This window comes from Rattus rattus, chromosome 5, assembly GCF_011064425.1.
Source record: "Rattus rattus isolate New Zealand chromosome 5, Rrattus_CSIRO_v1, whole genome shotgun sequence".
In the NCBI taxonomy this organism is placed as follows: domain Eukaryota; kingdom Metazoa; phylum Chordata; class Mammalia; order Rodentia; family Muridae; genus Rattus; species Rattus rattus.
In genome coordinates, this window is record NC_046158.1 from 140,819,709 (window position 1) to 140,834,614 (window position 14,906).

The 14,906-nt window shown below is 44.9% G+C and overlaps 1 protein-coding gene across 1 annotated transcript in view; it reads right to left on the minus strand.

Annotated features, from left to right (window-relative positions):
• Positions 1 to 293: 293 nt before the first annotated feature.
• Ptprt (protein tyrosine phosphatase receptor type T) overlaps positions 294 to 14,906 on the minus strand; it is a 1,079,747-nt gene continuing 1,065,134 nt past the window's right edge. Inside the window, exons 29-32 of the mRNA XM_032904674.1 lie at positions 5,298 to 5,423; positions 4,299 to 4,462; positions 1,374 to 1,509; positions 294 to 509 (exon numbers count right to left, since the gene is read on the minus strand). Of these exons, the coding sequence (XP_032760565.1) occupies positions 456 to 509; positions 1,374 to 1,509; positions 4,299 to 4,462; positions 5,298 to 5,423 (480 nt within the window). The 3' untranslated portion in view covers positions 294 to 455. The remainder of the gene's footprint in view (positions 510 to 1,373; positions 1,510 to 4,298; positions 4,463 to 5,297; positions 5,424 to 14,906) is intronic.

Sequence of the window (14,906 nt, forward strand, 5' to 3'; positions counted from 1 at the left end):
GAGACTGTAGGAACCAATAACTCAGTGATCCCTCAAACTATGCTTTTGCAAGATAGCATGGAGAAGAGCTTCCATCCCCAGTGCTCCTGAGGATGGTAGGAAAGGCTGATCAGCTCCCCATACTCCAGCACCTGCACGGTCAGCTTGCCATGAGAGTAACAAACTCAGAACAAACAAAAGCAAGGGGTCTGGGAATTGGAAGTCCAGGGCCTTGCTTGTGGGTAGCATTCTGTGGGCCTGATGCTGGCAGGTGTAGAAGGCAAGTCCCACAGCTACAGACCCCCCACCCCCAGAAGCTGCAGGGCCTCCTGCCGAGCATGACACCACCAGTCTTCTTCCTGGAGCTGGGCAGGTGGGTCACCTTGGAGCTCCTGAGACCAGTCATTGTCAGTCACAGAAAAAGAGGGGCAGCTGCAGCGACCTCTGAACTCTGGCGGGTTCCCCATCCAATCAGTCTAAAAAGAACTTAAATATTCCAGTGCCACCTCATATACAAATTTATACTGTTCCTGCGAGGAGGAGAAGGATAAGAGGGAGAGAGAAAAGAAAAGAATGCATTAGATTAGAGGTGCAGATTTTGGAGAAAACCTTATCTATACACACTCTAAAACTCAAGTAGAAATTACCCATATCCCATGTCTGACCATCCTTCAATATCCTGACTAATGCGTATCCTACCTATACTTCCCAGAATTCCCAACTGAGATCACGCCCTTTCAGTTACTTTATCCTACACTAAGGCTTCTCAGACTCTAAGCTTTGTCCAGAACACATAGGGGTATGCGCTGATCTTGACTCAGTCTGCTTGGGATGGAGCTCAAGATTCCGCATCCCTCACCATCTCCCAGGTGATGTTAAGTCTACCAACCTTTGAGCCACACTCCATGTGAAACCCTATCACCCATTTTAAAGACTTATAGTCAAGTTCCTTGTATGGGTCATCTCCACCATTAGAGCAGGTCTTCACATCCGGGCTCTGCCTTCTTACTAGCCTTGCTATCCTTTATCCGAAGCACCCTAGTTTAATACTTGATCTTGTAAAAATATTAGCATAAGTGAATTAGAATAGGCTCGGGCTGAATTGAAGACATAATTCACCAACTACTATTCCAGAATCCTTCCTTGAAGTCTGAATTAACGACATTTTCTTAGGGAGCAGGCAGAAAGTAAAACAAAGTAGGTGGACTGGGATTAATATTTAGATTGCCCTGCAGGAAAGAGAAATTGCTAGGGTTGGAAAGAAACAGGGGCATGGGCTATAGGTATTCAAATGAGACCCAGTTATTGAAGGTGTAGCCTATGTTCAGTTCCGTTTCTCAGGTCCAGAAACCCTGAAGACTTTGGATGTTGGCTAATGGTTCCTGGATGCTCACCATCGTCTCCACCATGTTGGATTTGTTGTTGCGGAGGGTCTTCACGATGTGGAACACATCGATGATGTTCTGCTGCTGGATCATCTCGCACACGCTGCAGATAGCACAGAAGGTTCCGCTGCGGCCTCCCCCGTTTCTAAACACAGAAGAAACAGGTGAGCCAAATTGCCAGGACCCCAACTCAGACAAATGTCAGTCCTCAAGCAACATTGTAGGAGCAAGGAGTAGCTGTCCAGGCAGACTTAGGGTGGTCAGGCAGCCATGCAGATTTTAGTCGGAGCCATGGGTTTTGGTTGAAATCCCACTGGGGCTGTGAATCTCTTTTGATTTGGGGAAAGTCATTTCCTAGTCAGAGTTCTGAGTTCCCCGTTTACTTAATTAAGAGATTAGATTATATGACTTTTGGGGGTTTAGTTACACTGATTTTTTCTTTTTGGCTCTTTGAGCATTTTATGTTTAGTCCAGGCACACTGATCTATATTCTCAGGGTACGGTGGTATTGTGTCTTTGTACATGTGATACTTATATCCATACCCAAAAGGATACCCTGGGTCTACTAGACATCCAATGAAAACAGTGGACATTACTAGGTGGTTTTATTAATATTTTTTCCTATCTTCTAATAAAGAAAACAATAATCAATGAGTCTTGGGCTAGCTAGCCCCCTGACTTCAGGCTGTAGTCCTGAGGCACTGGCTCAGGATTTCTGTAATCCCAGGCCGATTCCATGGCTCCCCTTTAAATAGGGTCTTACTTGTCTTAGGTGTAAGGAATGCATGTTCTTGGAATGGCCATTCCTCAGTTGTTCCTTCTTTCGGAAGCTCTGTAAATTATTCACACAGAAACAAGTGCCTTCAGGAACCTACCTGGTTCTGAACTCCTGGGCTTGCTGCCAAAGGCAGCTGATGAGTTCATGTAATGGTCCGTGTCTAAGGAACATCTGGACAGACACTAAAGCACTAGTCAATCTCCCAGATGTTTCAGCCACAGGAAACTTAAGGACCAGATGCATCAAGTATAGGAAATTATCCTCTCTTAACTGGTGGGTACCTGAAGTTTAGTGACTATCATGATGCCTGGGGCCCCCAAGGATGCCCAGGTCCCTATTGGTAGACTGACACACTTGTCCTGGTTGGCTAGAGTAGAAGGGACAGGGGTGAAAGCAACTAAGTCCCCTAATCAAACAAACAAACCACCCCTCCCTCATAGGCTAGGACATAATAGGAAGCCTTCCTAGCAAGGAGGGTTCAGTATCTTTTGAAATAAGAACACAAGGACCAAGGGGACAAAGTGAGAGGATGTGTCATCTCAGGACTTTATGGAGTCCTGAGGAATGGATGTTGTGCTGTGGTAATGAGGAGGCATATAATGTGTGGGAGAGAACTGGAGGGAGTCAGGGTTGGAAGCAGTCCTGAGGTATAGGTAGAGACAGCTTGGCATGTCGGACGCCGCTCATCACCCTGAGAAGGCACAGCACACAATATCTGGAGGCTGGGCATGTCTGTCTCCTTAAAGAGAAGTTTCCACAGGTGGCAGCTTTTCAGCCCCAAGTGTGCACATGTGTGTTTAACCTGCTCTAAGTTCTGACCTTCCTGACATGTATGAAGCACCTATCTGGAAGCAAGTGAACAATTAGCGGCTTTGTAAAAGACAGGTCAACTCTGAGGTCAGTGAACGGTAATTAATGCTTCCACTCATTCCAGAAAGAATTATCCTGACAAAAAGACATGAGTTTGATTCATATTTTCTGCAATACAACATTTTTAAAGAGGAAGGTCCTCTTGGTTTCTTCCCTGCAAATGATTCTCTACGAAGTCGACAGCTGTAGATCTAATATCCTATGGAAGTCTCTTATGGCTGCAGACGTTCAATGGGTCTGAACTCTACATACAACCCCTCTTCATGGTAGACTCTATGACATCTGCTCTTAAGAAATTATACTTACATATCTATATTTTCTGCTGTGGCAGTTTTAAATCTCGCTGTTGGCAGATACATTACTCTTTTCTAAATGCTTTATGCCTCAGCACCACAAGGTCTAAGCATAATCTACTGTATTCAGTAGGCAGACGGGGAAACCAAAGGTCATATAATTAAGTTCCTTGTTTTCCATAGTTGCTATCCTAAGCCAGGAAGCAAAGATCATCCCAGTAATTGGCCTTGACCCCACAGGAAGACACAGATTCCAGGGTCCTGAAAAGCCATCTACTGCAGTAGTATCGTCCCCTCATGCTCTGGGTCCCTGTTCCTACTAAGCACAAGGTAGGGCGTATCCCAGGAGGCTGACACAAAGAGCAAGTCCAAGAGGTTCTCACCCTGTCCGGAAGGTCCTCATCCTGAATGCTCCTCCCCACCTTCCCTCTTCTTAGACACAGCGTGAGACAGTAGACAGCACGTTAGCTCAGTCTGGTGGATTCCAACTGAGTCCCTTTTGCATCTAGCGTGGTTCCCTGTGCTTTCAGTTTTCTCACTGCAAAATGGTAGCCTCTGCCTCACGGATGGGATGAAATGATTCGTTTTAAATGCCTGGCTTAACTAAGCTAAGATAATGCTGTCCTTTGCCTTCTCCTTCAGGAAATAACACAAGGGTACTCTGGTCAACGGGACCCGCTGCATCCCAAGCTTTCTTATGCCTAGCAGGATGATACGTATACCTGCTTTTAGAGCATAGAACTCGTTTCTGTGTTGGACAGGGAAGCGGTCTGTAGAAACCTACATTCTGTTTCAGCAGCAAGTCAGGCAATCAGAGTTTAGAAACCCGGCATCTCAGTTCATTAGTGGATTCCAATTCCTTTGGGTGTATTAGCAATGAGGTATAAGGGACGCTGAGATGAACTACTACTAGATGTGCCTCAGACTGGCTATGCCACCAGCAACACCTTCAGACATCCAGTCACCCATCACTCCAGCCCCAGCAGCACTCACAGGCAGTGGACCACAGTGCGACCCTCTCTTCCATCATATTGCTCCTGCCATTTCTCCAGCCGTCGGACCACTTTGAGCAGAGAGCGCTTGGAGGGGGGTGTGTCTCGGTATGCAGGCCAGCCGATGTACTGGAGGTGCTGGACAATACGGTAACCGTCCTGTGGCTGAGAAGAGAGTGTTGGTTAGGGCTGTTCTGTTGAGGGTACCTAAGGACATAAGCCTTTCAGATTTTGACTGGGGGTGGAGGGGGGCTGTAATAGAGTAGAAGTCAGGCTGAGGGGTGTTTCAGCTATGCCACCGTGGGCTCAGAGTGTCCTTATACCTAATGTTGTACCTCTGTGTACACTGCCTAACTTTCTCTGTACCTTGAAAACTCCTGTCAGTCTTCAAACTCATTCTGATGTTCCTTTTTTTAGCAATGTTTTTTTTTTGTTCTACCAAGTGGAAGCCCTTCTCTCTGAAGCTCATTAGTTACAATTTATGTCATGTTTCTACTTGATAGTAAACTCCGAGGGCAGTGACTCAGGACCATTTCTCTAGGTTCTCAGTAGACGGCAATACTTGGCCATTGTTTCATGGGTTTTTATTGTGCCCTCTCCTACCCAGTATTTAACCAGTAACTATCCCTTTGAAAGCGGCTAATTATTTTTACATGTCAGTGTTTGTAGGACCTTGTCCAAAGCTCATAAAACCCAACTGAAGGGTACCAGAGTGGTGTGCCAGCATGGGGAAGAGCTCATGTCTGAGGAGTTTTGTCTACATGGTTGCTAGCGTGTCAGGAAACAGGCAGCTGGCAGGCTGGATGGGGCTCTGTGCCTCTATCTGTGCTGGAGCCATCGCTGGCTCTGGAATCCGCAAAGGCATCACTTCCCCAAGGAAGAGCTCTTATCAGGAGAGAGTAACACAGACTCTTGGCGGGCTTAGTGGGATCCTCTCCCAGCCACCTCCATCTGTTCTGCAAAGAAGGGGAACAGTGAGCCACGGTGTCTCTGTACTCACCCGAGCCATGTTACAGATACGGAAGATTCTGTGGATGATGTCCTCATCAATGTCTGCAGAGACGAACTCCACCTGGATGGGACCATAACACCCAGAGGTCTTCTCGGGCCAGTACTGCATACAGAGCTGAAGCAAAACAAGAGGTCACAAAAGGCTGAGGGCAACTAAGGGGGCATGTTAAATGCTCTTTATCACTGAGCCTTTCTTGTTATGAGCAGGACACGTGACCAGGAAAGTCCAGTCTTAGGAGGCAAACTGTATATAGCTTTCCTATTGAGCTACAGGTCCAACTTCTTTGGTGTAAAATGTTAAAGCTTTGAACAAAGAGGAAGGCTTAAAAAATATTTGTTATGCTGACTTCAAACTATGTCTTGATATTCTAGACCCCAGTCTTCTCATCTTTTAAATGGGGAGAAGAACCTCTACCTGTCAATGTTGCTGTCAGGATTTTAGGACCTACAAGTGAAGGGCAAGCACAATCTGGTTTCCATTTTACCACAATCACAGCAACATTCCAGAGAAGTCTACAGTGACTGTTCCCAGTCGTATTCAGACTAGTTGTTTTTACAAAGTACAGGGTTTGGCATCTGACAGTCTTGGCTCCAAATCCAGGCTCTAATGTATATGGGTTTTATCACCCAGACCTCTGCTCTCATGTGTAAACTAAGGATAAGCACGTCTCTCTTGTACCATAAGAACATTCACTGGCTACCAAGAGAGCTTGTTGACCGTCTTCCCAACATTTCTGGACTCAGGAACTACACACTGAGCTTAGAGCCCAAAGCCAGAGTCGCTTCTCACTCTAAGATGGTGTCTCTCAGCTAGAGGCCTCATCCCTCAGTGTCTGAAGTCAGTTTTGTTCATCATAGCCATGGGAACAGCTTGTGAGCACAGGCTAGGATACAGCTAGGCATACCATAATATATAGAATACTCCTTGAGAACCCTGTCAATCTAATGCAGCACTGGAGAGATTGAGGACCCCTAGTCTCAGAGCACAGTAGGTCTTTGGTTTATGTGCAATATCAAGGAGGATGGCTACCTCATTCCTATGTGTCTTTTGATTTGTTGGGTGACGAGTCTGAGTGTCTATGGAGGGGCAAAGCATGCTTTCTGGTCTCTAAGGAGCATTGAGATGGACCCTGCCTAGCTATTGTCTTGGATTTGGGATGGATTTTTCACAGGGGGATGACAACTGGGCACTATTGGTGCCTGGAGAGAGGCCATGTGATAGAAAGGTGACCTGGGAGTTACTAGGAAGGCATAGTTAATGCTCATAAAGTCCAACCGAAGCTTCTAGCAGCAGTTCTTCACTGAGCGTCTCACAGGGTGAGGTCTGCCAGGGCCCATGCCAGCTTGTAGGTATTGGCAGAGGTGACCCATGATCGTGCTGGCCTTCTTTGAGGCAGGGGTTTCCTGGGAAGGAAGAATTGCTCCCTCCTTTGCTGCTCGTAGTGAACTCTGGGGACTCACATGGCACAATGGCTTTTATTCTCTCCTCCCTCCAGAACGAGAATGTTAAGAAAGAATAAGACAAGGGGTGTGCCACAGGGAACCATCGAGTCCCCTGCCTTCTTACCAGTGGAAACCAGAAGTTCTTACCTAGGGATACCATCATTTAACTTTAGCTGTGGTTGGCAGCTATGGCCTAATAGCCAAATGAGAAACAATTTTTAAAAAGATTTTTATTTATTTATTATGTATATAGCATTATGCCTACATATATGCCTGCTTGCCAAATGAAGGCACCAGATCCTGTTACAGATGGTTGTGAGACACCAAGTGGTTGCTGGCAATTGAACTCAGAACCTCTGGAAGAGCAGCCAGTGCTCTTAACCACTAAGCCATTTCCCTAGCCCACAAGATTTCTTCTTAATTAAAGTTTAATTGACACTTATATGTTAACCTGTCTGTTGATTATGAGTCCTGCCGCACAGTGCTATAGCTGCAGGACTGAGCAGTTTAGGCAGAGGGCTATGATACTTTCTGTCTAGCCTTTCGTACCAATCTTCGCCATCTCTTTCTGTGTTTGGGTTGTTTGGCGGATAAAGGAGATAGTTCAGGAGAATAAATCCTTTAATACGGCATCAGCCATGAAACGAATACCTGGTTGGCATTGCAGGACATTATTGCATTTATAGTTCAATTGTAGAATAGTTATTGGCATTGTGCGGTTATTATCGTTCACATATTACGGCTTATGGTAGGGTTGGTTGCAGCTCCACAAATGTATCATTGGCTGATGACATCACCAAGGGAGAAAATGAATTCAGAACGGGGAGTATAGATCAGTGGTAGAACACTTGCCTTCCATGCAGGAGGCCCTCTGCTCAACCCCCAAGGCTGTACAAAAAGGCATTTGGCACACATAACCTACAGGCTCTCCCAGCTTTCTGATGAAGCACTGCATACTGTCAAGGGCTAGTTGTTTCCCTGCAGGATTCCGGGTGCCTGGGATCTCCAGCTTACTGCCACTGCCGAAGCATCCCTAGAGAGTACTGCATATCATCAGCCCAAGGAAGACACATGCAAATCAAAATCCCCATAGCTCCTATCAAGTATGTATCATTTACAGAACACCATACAGTCAAAAATTCTCAAGTTGAATGTCTTGTCAAGTAACAAAGACTCGCAAGGTAGAGTTTCACAAGGTATTGGTCCTCTGCTTGCGTAAGCTCTGCGTCAGGGGTTAATCAAGCATATCGAGGAATGGTGTGAATACGGGGATGGGGGAGGAGGGCTGGTCACAGGGCCTCTATACTGGACAGTCTGCCGCTGCCTAACGTGCAGTAGAGACACATCCACGGTTTGAACTTCATTTCTCTTTGCCACGGGCCCTTCTGCCTCGCACCCTTCACAGTAATGAGGGACTGGTCCCGATAAGTCTGTGGCTGGCCGGAGAAACTGGAATTAATCAGAACTTCCCATTTAAAAAAAATAATTGCTTTTATTGCCTGCATTGAATTTAGCCTTTCCAGAGTTCGGCTGTGATCCTGACACGAGGCGTATGGATCCGAGGCACAGGGGAGAGTCCATTACCCCCAATATTTTCAGCCTGAGGAGAATGTGGAATGATTTGTCTCTTTTAATAAGATTTCCAGACCAATTTCTCAAGCTAATAGGTTCTACTATGCCTCAAACAAGAGTCCTATATTTTAGGACTCTTCTCTGCATTTGATTTTCCAGGTCACTTTCCCATAATGCCCAGAGGGCTAGAAAACGGTGCAGGACCCTTCCAATACGAAATGAGTGCCACGCTTTCACTCGGGTTCCCTAATTTGTGAGACCACAACTGCAGCCGTGGGTGCCATCCGCCTGGGCAGTGTGTGAGCAGATGTGCGTCTTGAGCTGCCAGGGATCATCAGGGTCTGGGTCTCCTCACAGCCCAGCACACTGCATGATCTTCAAACAGGAAATAGGAGGCAGAGCGGAGAAGTCAAGCGCTCCATTCCCAGCAACCCTTCCAGACTGGCAGATGGTTTTCATCAGCAAAAATGTCTTTTCGGTTTAGCTTAAGACCATCTTTGTGTCCAAATGCATGGCTCCATTTGACTGGAAGCTGCCATTTTGGCCTGAGTATAAAGCATAGAAAAACTCGGGAAATAAATTCATTAGGGCTCCCAATCAAAATACATTCGATATCTTTCTTTTTAATTTTTATTTGTTACTATCTGTGTGTGTGTGTGTGTGTGTGTGTGTGTGTGTGTGTGTGTGTGTGTGTGTTGAGGGTGTGGGTACACATCACTTGGTCATTTGTCTGTGGAGTCTAGGGAGCTACTTTCAGAATTCAGTCTCCCCTCTGCCTCCCATGTCCATTGTGGGTTCTGGATTGTCATATGTGCTGCCGGCCAGCTATCCACTGAAAATTCTCACATGGGCCCATTTCTCTTGGTTTTTATTGTTGTTGTTGTTTTGGTTTTGTTTGCTTTTAATTGTTGTTTGTTTTTGTTTCTTTTCTCTCTTTCTTCTTTGGTTTTGCATTTTAAAAATATTTTTAATTAAATTAATTTCGTTCTTCTCGAGGCTTTTTCTAAGTAGCATGTAAAGAAAGACAAATGGCTATGCTCTCTTATATTCAGCTTCTAGATCCTAATCTTTATGCATGCATGTGTGTGTGTGTGTGCATGTGTGCGTGTGTGTCATGTGCGTGTGTGTGCGTGTGTGTGTGTGTGCGTGTGTGTGTGTATGTGTGTGTGTGTGTCTGTGTGTCTGTGTGTGTGTGTGTTTGTCTGTGTGTGTGTGTGTGTGTGTCTGTGTGTCTGTGTGTGTGTGTGTGTGTGTGTGTGTCTGTGTGTGTGTGTTTAGTAAGAGGTCAGGAAGCTAGAAAGGGTCCAGGAGATGGAGAAAGAAAAAAGGCTTATGAAATGGTGTGAAATGGGTAACAGAATACACATGACAAAGAACACTGGAACGGAAGCTAGGAAGGGGGCTGGGAGGAGATAGGGAATTGCGGATTGGAGAGGAAGAGTCAGGAGCAAGAAGAACTAAGTGAAAACACTAGGAAGAAACTGGTTACCTGCTGTGCTGATTCAGCAAACAAAGAAGTAACCGGTTCCTTTGCCGTCTGCATTTTCAGATATAACTTGTTCTGTTAAGCCTCCTCCTCTCCCATTTTCCTCTGCTCTCCTCCCACAACAGTCCTCCTTCTTGCCTACAGGTCACCTACATTCTGTCATTCATGTGGTCCTCAAACCCTCCTTCTTCATTGTCTCTTTCCTAGTTTCAATGACCTCTATTTTAGATTTACGCCCATAAAAATGAAAAACTAGAATTCCATTTTGTACTTTTGCTCTTGGTAACTTGTCCAAGTCTCTTCATTCCTACAGTATATCACGAGGGGGTATGCATATCACTGTCTCCTCGCATGGGGCTGTCCCCAGTGAGAGTCCAGGCACATGAGCTACTCCTGTTAGGCAGCATTGTGTCCATAAGACAAGATGGAAAAGGGGAAAGGTTTTAATTTTTTTTCAGTTTTAATCGTTTCGAAAGTTTATCTTTGGGATTAATACCCAAAGGCTTGTCTTTATTGCAAAAATTCCTAAAGAGTCAGCTCGGGGTGACTGTGGAGACAGGAATCATTGTGGTCAGAGGAACTAACCATTCTGCATGTAGGGTTTTCTCAAGAGAGACTTGGTGGTTGGATAGGGGAATAAATGCATTGGAGTTACTATGTAAAGTACCTTCTATTTCTTCCTTTTAATTTTTGTTTATTACTATCAGTATGTATGTGTATGTTGAGTGTGTGTGTGTGTGTGTGTGTGTGTGTGTGTGTGTGTGTGTGTAATGAGCCTAAAGTTTACTAAGGAGCCCTGTCTCAAAACAAATAAGCAAACGAATGAACAAACAAAACAGTGGAGAGTGATAAAGGCATCCAGCATTGACCTCTGACCTTGCCATGTACATGTACACACACACACACACACACCTCTGTGTTCTCAAATGGGTTGATTAAAAGTCTGTAGTTGGGACAGTTCTTCTCTGCCATTCTTCTTCCCCACGGTCTAGGGAGGGTGGAGCTGCCAGAAGGGAGGGCCTCATCACTGCAGATACGCATAGGTAGGGCCCACGATTGTGTCTAGGAGAGAAGCCAGCCTTGCTGTGGCTGATGATTTAGAAATGCTCACACTTCTTCCCAGAAAGCAGAGGGACTTCTGTAGCCTGTGGACGAGTTAAACCCAGCAAAAGTCAAGCAGGCAGTGTAGATGGTGTTGAATCAGCTGCTGTATACATTATGACACCTAGTGATAGGTCTCTCTCTCTCTCTCTCTCTCTCTCTCTCTCTCTCTCTCTCTCTGTGTGTGTGTGTGTGTGTGTGTGTGTGTGTGTGTGTAGGGGCTGTTGCAAATTCAGGCATGAAATGTGACAAAGGCAGAGCTAGCCTCCCTCATTAAACATCTTGAAATCTGAAAGGTTGTTAGTCACCGCGATATTAAACATGCTCTGATAGTTGAATGAAAGCTAGCAGATGTGTCTATTTTTAGAAAAAAAAAAACAATTTTAAAGTATATTTTGGTACAGTTTAGTTATGCCTTTTGTTAATTAAAAATCCTTTGATAAGTAGGAAAGGGCAGGTAATTTCACAACATCAGAAATGAATGACTCTAGTTAGCAAGATTCCTGTGATCTTCCAGGGTGGGGGTGGGGGAAGGATTAACCCTGGGTCACCTGACGGTGAAATGAATTCAGTAGAATTTAAGTAGAGAACTGTAATAGAGTCACCTGAGTTGGTGTTAACATTCTGGGTAGTGATTATAACATTTCTTTAAATAGATTCCATTGAATTACATAATTGGCTTTGGCACTGTGGCCAGTTAAAGACGAGAGGCTGTGGGAGTAGGGGTGAACGTTACAGGGGACACAGAAAGAAACACCCTGGAAGGGGATCAGAAGACATCCACACACCTCCACCTCCCAGAGCCCCCTAAGTGAGAATGTGAGTTTTGCATGGTGCATGGACACTTACCCTTATGATAGCCAAAGCTGAATTTTCTCCTGGGAAGGAAGGGGGAGGGTTTAGGGCATTACTGATAGGAGCTAGAAATGTGTGAAGCAAACTATGGGAAGGTTTTTAAAGAGAGGCACCACAGAGAGAGCGATAGAGTTGAATTTTGTAGAAAAGGGAACAAATTTGGGGGATGGGGTTTAGCTTATATACTTTTCTGTTCTGTAGTAAAATATCCTGACCAAAGAAACTTAAGGGGAAAAAGGATCTTTTGCTGAGTCACAGTTTAAGAGTACAGCTCATCACGGTGGGAAAAGTAATACACCAGGGACTTAAAAAAAATGGTCACATGAGCATCAGGCACAGATTGAAGGACCCTGAGTTCCTGTTCCAGTATCACCTCCACTCTTCTGGGGAGCTAAGGACACAGAGCCTTAGAGAGTCAGGCCTGAGCTGGCTGAGGTGCAGAAGTCGGTACCTTGTGCATTTGCCTGACCTGCTAGGCTGTGCTTCCTCAAGTGGTGGTCAAACAGACAAATCAATTCCGGATATTTATTTTGCGGACCTAATGACAGCAAACACATTTCTGAAATGTCACCTTGCTCTCCCTCGAGAAGGGGGTATTTGCCCCCTCACTCTGGGAAGTTTTCATCTGCATGGAAACCCACCACAGTCATTGGCTCCTATAGACTCATATAGACCCATCCATTTTCTGCCTTTCCTCATGGCTTTGCATCGCCTGATCTCAGGCTTTCAATAATCAGGTCTGACAACTGGGCAACTGAACTTCTATATCAGCTGTGAGCTTTCGCTCTACGGTAAGGAAATGCCTTTGTCTCCTGTGATGATGACCAGACACCAGGGCCTGGAAATATGTCTTTAACTAGTAAGGACATCTTCGTCACCCCGGGCAGAAGAAGGTCATGGACAAAAGGTCATGATGGGTCAACTGTGCTTGTTGACACCACTTTCTTTGCTTGGGCCTTAACCTCTAGATCTACAAGGAGGAAGTAGTGGTCTAAAGAGCAGAGTCTACAAAGTTAGCAGGAAAGTTCATAGAACTGTATCTAAAGGGTTTGAAAGGGGAAGGAGGATTTTTTTGTTGTCTAGAATGCAGGACCCCAAGTCTCTGGCTTTGAGTTCAGATTAGAGCGTGCCATTATGTCACATCTGTACATGGTCTACAGAACTGAAGCTTACTGAGATAGTAATGCCCATGGAACAATAAAAGAAAGGTACCTCACTGTGATACCCAAGGAGGGAAGCATGAGAACTGTGGAAAGGCAACGTGAAATGCAAAATCTCTTAGATCTGAACAAGATAAAGAATATTCTCTAGTAATAGCAACAAGCATGATAAGAAGAAATTACCAATATTCTGAGGCAATCTAACCTTCAAGGAAACTGGAAACACGAGTATTCATTAATGTGGGGATAAGGGAACGGAGGTTGGGTCTCATTGATCCCCAAATCTGATCCCAGGTTGATAAGTAGCCGTTCTTACTGTTAGTCTCCCTACCATCAGAGATCTTGAGGTCACTGTGATATGTTGACCCCCAACAATACATCTCTACCATTGGTTTGCTCTGTTCTTGCTGAACTTAAGGTTCAGCTGAGCTGATTTCAACTGAGGGAGGTTTACATTTGGTCAAAGACAGCCTGCAAGTGATTCATTCCTTTTCCACAACATGTGCCTCACGGGGACCCACAGGTTTTGGTACCTCTTTGGTCTTCTGTTGTGTTTAGGTCTGTTCCTGGCCCGTGATAAGCTCTCAATAAATGTACATTGATGAACGAACGAATGACTGGCAAGGCCTTTGAGAGCCTCCCTCTGCACTGGAAGCCACTCAAGCTGACGAAATAAACATTTTTCTTCTTGTTGCTCAACATCCTGCTTCCTTCAGGTTCTGATTGAGACACTATTTCTCCAACTCAAACCACTCACCTACTTGATACTGTGTGTTGAGTCCTTTGTAGGTTGAGAGAGAACCTACTCCTTTTACAGACAATCCCCAAGCTTTCTAAACACTACATCGTGTGAGTATGTCAGGGCCCCACAGGAGGACTTTCCTTATCATAGCTACAAACTCCCCAAACAAGACACAGTTTAAGGGATTATTTTGGAAGGGAGAGCATGAAACCACAGGCATAGGAGGCAGCCGGCCACGTGCATGATGCAGTCAGGAAGTAGAAAATGAAGGGGACGCAGATCAAATGTCAAGGCTCTTAGGCAGGCACTTTCTCCAGGAAGGTGCCACCTCCTGAAATTTCCTAACTTTCCCACCACTGCTACTACCAGATAGAGATCAAGTATTCAAAATGAACACACCCAAGCAGCGACAGGTTTCTTCCTTATGCCCTTTTCCTGTGTTCTATGGTTTGGTCATGGGCCTATAAAAACGATAAAAGGCTTTTCTTGCAAGGTCTCTTATTATGGGCCTTCGGGAACCATGGTGGGTGTTGTATCTAGGACTTTGCCTTGCTTAGTTGACCATGGGGCTTCAGAGCCATTATTATTATTATTATTATTATTATTATTATTATTATTATTATTATTATTACTATTACTATTATTAATATTATTATTGTTATTATCATCATCATCATTTTATTTTTATTATTATTATTGATTTTTATTTATTTAACTTTTTTATTATTTAGACTGGTGAGTTGGCTGAACCGATAAAGGTTTCCAACAAACCTGATGACTGAAGATTGATCCTTGGGACTAACACAGTAGAAGGTCAGATGCCTTCTACAGGTTGTACTCTGATTTTGCACACGTGAGCCATGATACATGTGTTCAGACAGAGACAGAGAGAGACAGACAGACTGACATACTCATATAGGAACAATTTAAGTATAATAAAAAATTTTTAAATGTCTGTGTGTAGTTGTGTATGTGTGCATACCGATGTGTGGGGTGCTTGAGGGGAAGTGGGAGACAGGTATGTGTGTGGGGAGGTCAGAGCGCAGTCTCTGGTGTTGTTTCTCATCTCTCACCTTGGCTGGGACAGGGAGTTTGTTGGTCACATGAATAAACCAGGCTCACAAGCTTCTGGGGATTTTCCTGTCTCCGCTTCCTGCTTTTGGGTAGGATTATCGGGGTTGTACTACAGCAGCTGGTTCTACATGATTCTGGGGATATGAACTCTGGTCTTCCTGCTTC